Source organism: Phoenix dactylifera, chromosome 13 (genome assembly GCF_051530095.1).
Source record: "Phoenix dactylifera cultivar Ajwa chromosome 13, Ajwa_hap1_PhDact_Kaust_v1.1, whole genome shotgun sequence".
Lineage (NCBI taxonomy): Eukaryota > Viridiplantae > Streptophyta > Magnoliopsida > Arecales > Arecaceae > Phoenix > Phoenix dactylifera.
In genome coordinates, this window is record NC_143202.1 from 24,417,575 (window position 1) to 24,424,889 (window position 7,315).

Consider the following 7,315-nt stretch of genomic DNA (forward strand, 5'->3'; position numbering starts at 1 on the left):
TCACCAAAAGAAGAGATTAGGAACCATTCTTACTTGGGTAGGGCCGAAGTACAATCAAATTCAAGTATGGTTTGAGCCCTTGGAATTAGAATGTTGGCTCGCACAAAGTAGGCTCTTTGCTTCCCTGAAAATTTGTACCACCAGAGGAAATGAGTTCTCGCCAATGGGGCTAAACAATCTGCTAATTGGTGGATGCATGATGGAAGTCAGAAGATGGTTCAGACTTTTGAAACGAAGCTTAACTGATTTCAGCACGAGGTGGGATTTAGTTCATAGATAAGCTTCATTCCAAGCTCTTTTTCCTTTTTTTTTTAATGAGGCGAATGTATCATATATGCCTAGTATAAATACATCCAATAAAATTGGAAAACAAAATATCGAGCAGTGCAGTAGGAATGGCTAGGGTACAATGCAATATAAATGATTTCAGCATAAGGTGCGATTCTATTCATAACTAAGCTTCATTCCAAGCTCTTTGATGTGCATCTAGTCAAGGACAATTGTCCCTGTTATCTCTCCTCAAAACAAAGAAGCTTAGATCCCCAATGTCGACCTCCTTGAATCCCTTTAGCTTAAAACCTACTGCTGAAGGCAGTGGCAAATAAGGCTCCTGAAAACAGCCTAGTCTATTAGTACAATGCTTGTTTGAAGAAATGTTTCTACTCTTTGGGTCCTACTTACATCCTTTGTGTGTGAGCCGCCGATTTACCAAAAAAAAAAAAAAAGTTTCTAGCAGCTCTGGTGGAAACTTTTCCAGCAATTGACACAGACAGCATAACATAAATCTTGATCTCTCCTGGTCTCTCACTAGTCACTTCGCATGACTCATTCTGGTGACTTTATCTTACTATAAAACTGCACCACTCCTTGTTTACATTATTGTCCTCATTAGAAGCATTAACCAACTAGATTAGTAGGTCATTAGCCAAGTTTCAAGTGTCCTCATCTGTTTTAATCAAAAGTTCCCAATTTACAGACAGGTGAAGAAACAAGTTGTACTCACTAACCATCCAAACTGAAGCTAGTAGTTCCTTAGCTATGTTAAAATGAAAATTAATAACAGCAACAATAACAATATCAGTTAAACAAAAGCCACCTTTCCACTCGCAAGACACAATAGCCCATTAACCAAACATGCTAAAGAGGAACAGGAAACCATTTTTAGGTATCCATTTACATAATTTCCTACTCCTCATGAAATAGCCGTGTTTAGACCAAGAATCCAATAAGGTTAATTATAGTAGATGCATGGCTTTCCTGTTGTCGAACTCTCCCCTTCAGTTGGCAAATCATCAGCGACAGTTGCTGACCGGTTGTCAGGCCCCACAAAGGAGAAGGTAGAAGAAGCTTGCGAGTCTTCTTCGTCGAATTCGACCCACACCGTGCTTATCTTTGTTTCTAGTTTTTGAGAAAATAGAGGCAACTTAGTTTCTTGCACTGCGCACTCTTCTTCTCTGCTCCTTCCCGTCAACTTAGCATCCTCAAATGCAACCGAAACTGTTTTATTGTGCTTGGCGGGCAAGAACTCTTCCATTGATGAAATCTGCGCGGCCGTAATAATTCGAACAGAAGGGTAGTCCAAGTTCTTGCCCACTATGGCTCTCTTGCAGTTATCGTAGAATTCATGAAGTTGGGGGGTTTGGCTGCAAGCTTTCTTAAGGATGTCAAGAGCTAAGACTCTTACGGATTCCTCAAGATCAAAGAAGGAGCTCACCACAATCTGTACCCCCTCACAGAAGCTGTCATAGACTCGGAAGCTTTCTCTCAAGATTATGCAGACAGCTGACTGCGTCACACGGCTCATGCATGAAATGTCCACCGGCAAACAGGCCATGACCCGGTCGAGAAACACTTGGCATTTCATCAATCTACGCAAGACCGATTCAGCTGCCTCCTCCTCATAAGACTGGAAGCTGGAGCGTGATGGTCTAACTGGCTCCAGCATACCAGCTTGGTTTATGATCCATCCCAACCTTTCTTCAAGAAACAACGAGTAGTTAAGGAGAAAGGTGTGAGAGAAGTCTGGAGCTCCTGCACACCATGATAAATCCAGTCGGAGGTCTCTGGAAGACCATGAGCTGCGTAAATCTTGCTCGAAGTAGCGGTCACCCCCGCGAAGGAGACGATGGAGTAGAACAAGGGTCTTGAGAGCTTCCACTGGGTCTCGCGCAGTCTCGAGCTTCATAGACATCCTTCTTGCAAGGAAGGTGATCGACCCAGGAGCATTTGAGACTATGAAGAGAATCTCATGTACATACTTCTCATCGATGGGTACGTCGTGGTGGTCGGTGCACCGTACAATGGCAGCCTCTATGTCGGAGAGAATCTTCTGATTAGAGATCACAGCTCTATTACTGGTGCAATGGTCTCTGAGTGACCCGAGAACTGCCCAAAGCTTGTCCTTCACTTTCATCACTATCTTGCCAGTGTCCAGAGGTGGGAAGAAGTTGCAGGAGATTTATACATACATGCACTCATAGGGGAGAGAGAGTTTACAGGGATGGAGAAGGAGAGATTTTGACAGGAAGACTTGGATATCACCCATATATACCACAAAGGCCTTTGATGCTCGCTTGACTCTATGGAGTAAACACTCATGTCGTCCTCACAGGAAATTTGAATGAATTCTTTCTCCTGACGAAGAAATCTATGGTGGTGTCTTATGACTAGAGAAAAGATGGCGCCGAGCCGAAAAGTATCCAATTAGCTATTTGTTATATATTCCTGGGTCAACGCTTTTGTGACCTTGGTGGGAGAATCCCATCCTCTGCGAATAGGATTCCCATGCATCAAACCCTTGCCCGATTGGCAACCTCACAATGGGTTTGACTTATTGCCCTTTCTCTCCCTGGATTCCTACATCAACATCGACAGCATCTTGTAGGGAACGAAAAGAGAATAAACTTGATGTTGTTTAGTTGCCACTTGAATAGAAGTAGAAACAAAGGTGGTCATGGTATTCCATACCACAATATCCTTAACTAGCTCTCTCCCTTTCTCTCTCTCTCTCTCTCTCTCTTCCCTCCATCCCTCCCCCTCTCTTCCTCCCTCTCTCTCTCATTGACACACAAACACATGCACACATACGCACACAGACATCTGCCATGGGAGCTTCTATAACACTATGACCCGTAGAACTTGTCAAACTTTATCCCCTGACAGCTTAAGAAGAGCATTTGAGGGGGATACGATCGAGCTTGATAACTAGCTTAGAATGCATCATGTCGACATATTCTAACAAGATGCTTAAGAATAACTAATGCATTTTCTCTTTCTTCTTTTCCATTGTCTCATGGTGCCATAACAAAGTCCATTATATATGGATGGATGAACCAATTGAATTGCGAAAACTGGGACTTCTTTTTTGTTTTTTGTTGAATGGAGCGAAAAGTGGGATATGAATATAAATATTGAACAGTCTGAGCAAATGATTCAATTAAAAAGGTGTTGGGATGAAAAGGAGGAAGTTGTAGGATGCCTGCCATTAAACAACACCTTTGCAGCTTGTGCGGTTGCTCCTCATATTAAGACTGACATGCTCTTCACAATGTGTTATGTGCTAGGTAAAGGATAACGGGTGTTGATTGATATGGAACCTGAAGGAGTCTGAGAGAGATTAAGTTTGTATGAAGGACCGAATGCATTCAACACATTAGTATGCAAGCAAAAACAACTTTTGCACTTATAATGTAGCTTATCGTTCAAGTAAAATTCCTTCTTTTCTTGTCCTCTTGACAGATTCTTCTTCTATGTACTTCACTTGTTTTTCTCCCTGAAGCCTGCTGTCTATCCTTGAGTTGTCAAGTGGAGAATGTGTGAGTTCATGAGAAGTCAAGAAGGACCGTTGAGAAGAGAAAAATATGAAAAATGTAAGAGAAATATCAAAAATAAACTGTAGGGAGGTGCAAGGCGTGCGGACCATGCGGGCGTGTGTTTTGTCCTATATCGGTTATTCGTTGAGAAAATTTTAGGTACTTATACATGATCAAGAAATTCAAATAATACCTTCCGGCTAGCCTTTTTGAGTGAGGTCTTACGTTGTAACAAATGGTATCAGAACGAACTCGACCCATAGCCTATGTGAACTACAAGAATACGAGTTCATAGATCAAGGAACCCAAATAATACCTTCCGGTTAGGCTTTTTAGATGAGATCTTGAGTTATGACACAAGATATAAGAATAAAAGCCATTGCAACATTAAATTTCCAGTGGATTGCTCCACAAAAAAAAAAAAAATGAATAGTGATTTGAAATGTCACACTTTCAGTCACCTTTGTTAACCTAAGGGAAAAAAAATTACAGAAAGAAAAATGTGTTTATCCTCAGCCTTTTTAAATCTCCATGGTGATCTTTGATTCATCTCTTGAGGCCAAAAAAGGGACATACTTCTTTTCTTAATAGCTCAAAGGGATTTTGTAAAACTTCAGCTATCTTTGAATCAGATGCTCGAGAAAAGTGGCATCAACCTGAAGTATTATACCCATGAGAAGCTAGGTTGCATCAATTGAGACGTGTAGATGGGTCCTGATGATAGAATTTGTTCTTCCTTGTGGGTAATTGTATATACATCAAGGTAATGGAGAGGGGATATTAAGTGGAATGGAGGATGGTGTTAAAAATGGCTTCAATGCCAATGATGCTCTAGAATTCTCGCATACATAGAAACTTCCTGCTTTTGGTCGTGTCAATCATATTTCTTGTAACTGCTTCGAATGTTCTTGGAGCATTAGACATGACATCTAAACGCATGCTATCCACCAAAAGAGCATAGGACAACGTTCGAGGCTGAGAACGCTCTGAGGGCCCACTCAAATGAGCACTGAGGTGAATCCATAGAAGTTGAGGGACACCCACTTCGTCACTATACCACATCATATTAATATGTTGAAGGTCTCTTTGGGGTTTAAATGTACTAAGAGTCACCAAAGCCAATTGAGTAACAAACATTATATATGCTGGTTGTATAAAGGTTGGGTTGGTCATCTGATGTATTTCAAGAAGGCCCCTAGTAATAGAAAAATAAGCACACTGTCCTTAGATCAATCTCCTTGAGAGTATTTGTGATGTCAAATTGTTAAAAGACATAGGTTTCTTATCATTCAACATAGTGCATCCCCACTATTGGTCCACTTAGCCTATGGTTCACCTCCTTTTTTTTCCCCCCTAAATTATTATAAGTGGATAGACATCAAATGAGATGTCCTAAGAATTTATCACACATGATTGTTTGTGTCACAACCAAGGACCCCATCCAAAATGGCTAGTTGAAAGATATATTTTCAGTTTCTTAGTCTTGCAAAAGTATGCAAAATATCTCTAGCAAATAACCGATATAGGACTAAATACAGGCCCGCATGGATCCTCACATACCCCTTTTTTTAAGCCATGGCGTCTTCGTCAGACTAAGGGTCCAAATCCATTTAAATCTAATCATAAGTAACGTGATCGGCCCATGGCCAACTTTAATGAGTCTGTATTGCAGTGTCCTCTAGTCTACATGGACTATGGGCCGAGTCTGCTCTAATACCATTATCACAAAATCCAAAATCTTACTCTATAAGGCTAGAGTAAGATATTTCTAGCGAACAATCGATGTTCGACTAAACATACATCCGCACAGATCCTCACAGTTTGGCTAGATAAATAATGCAAATCATACTTAAGTTGGCATATGATCACATGCAACAGCGGAAATTCAGATGGATAAAACCCATTAACCATATTGCAATTCTATCTTTAAGATACTCACAGCAAAGTTAAGCATCATCAATACTAGATTAGGCTTCATTAGAGGGCCTCACATGCTTCTCCAAAGGCTATTATTGCCTTTTGGATTAAACCCAAAGGCCCTTGTCTTCTTCCCAATTTCCATAGGCGATGGGAGGAATGGGGCCCGCCCCCTCAAGTTTCTATGGACAAGAAGCTGTAGTCTTTGCTGTTGCCCATTTGAAATGCCACCACTAGTCTTGGTTTTGCTCTCACATGGCAGGTGAAATCATGAAGTCAAAGATGTCCCCAATAATTGTACCAAAAAGAAAAAAAAATCCCCAAGACCATAATTGTCTTCTCCCACCTTTAACCTTTATTCAGTCTCATTTCATCCCAATTGCGAAGGTACCATCAATCAAGGAGAAGCAGAGACGGGGGTATTAAAAATGGATGAGTTGAAGGAAGCAGTGGATTAAAGAGCAATTGAGCTCCTTCAAACCAGTGATAGGATGACAGCACCTAGGCTAACCAAGAGAATTTGTTGAAAGTTAGGTTGATAATGGTGCATTTTTAATCACTAACAGGACTTTCTTTTAAACATCCATCTTAATCACTAAAAATAATCATAGTCATAGTTCAACAGTTTGATCTTACTTTGTTAATCAACTGAATGCCGTCAAGATGCTCTCATTCTGAAAAATTATATACTTGCAAGGAATGAAATTTCTGACTGGAAGAACAGGCAAAAGACGGTCTCAATCAAGTTATCCAATTGAAACCGGTTTATTAAGGTCAATTGCCGAGAGATAGTCAATTCGAGATAGGAAAGGAAAGAGATAGAAACTGGTTTGGCAAAAGATGCAAAATACAATACGGTTTTTCATTTCATTCCCAAACAAAAGAAACTTGAAAATCTCAAATAGGCCATTTTCCAAATAAATTTAAACTTGGAACAACTTGAAGACTTTGTTTAATACAACACTAAGCAACCATGCAGTATAATTTGGTAATTAGCGCAAACGTTATCATCTAAAATAGCATGAAAGAATCTTATATAATGATAAGATAGATAGGATGTCTTAAGAGTTGTAGATGGATCCATGACTTCGTTTCATAGACAGCCATCTTTTACAGTTGTATTTGACGGTGATGTTCACATATAACAAAATTAAGGGCCTACAGTTCAGGAACAAATCCTACACAAGTGGGATAGGGATGGATCCGTATCAGGTGGGTCCTTTTTGGGTGATGTTCAAATGGCTAGGGGGAAGTTTGCAAGGGAGTATTTTGCAGTTAGAACCCTATCACCTATTACTGACAAAAATTTTACCTGAAAATTGGAAAAAGGTGGGGATGGCCCTGCCTTGGTTTGAACATAGGAGAGCACTATATAGTGCTCATTTCAAAATCTCATTCTAATATTTTTGAATTCCTTAAAAATGATTAAGAAGCTAAATATTGCAAAGCTCCCTCTTCTCAGTCTCCTTCTCTCTCTCTCTCTCTCTCTCTCAAAAAAAAAAAAAAAATTGCATATAATCCTACAACACTCACAATGGCATTCACTCACAGGTTTTTGTGCTTTATATTTGTTTTCATTGTCCATC

General features: G+C 40.1%; 1 protein-coding gene across 1 annotated transcript; it reads right to left on the reverse strand.

Annotated features, from left to right (window-relative positions):
• Positions 1–1,097: 1,097 nt before the first annotated feature.
• On the reverse strand, positions 1,098–2,548 carry LOC103701707 (putative clathrin assembly protein At1g33340). The gene has a single exon (XM_008783872.4). The coding sequence runs from the start codon at positions 2,411–2,413 to the stop codon at positions 1,232–1,234; it is 1,182 nt and encodes a 393-aa protein (XP_008782094.2). The 5' UTR covers positions 2,414–2,548; the 3' UTR covers positions 1,098–1,231.
• Positions 2,549–7,315: the final 4,767 nt, after the last annotated feature.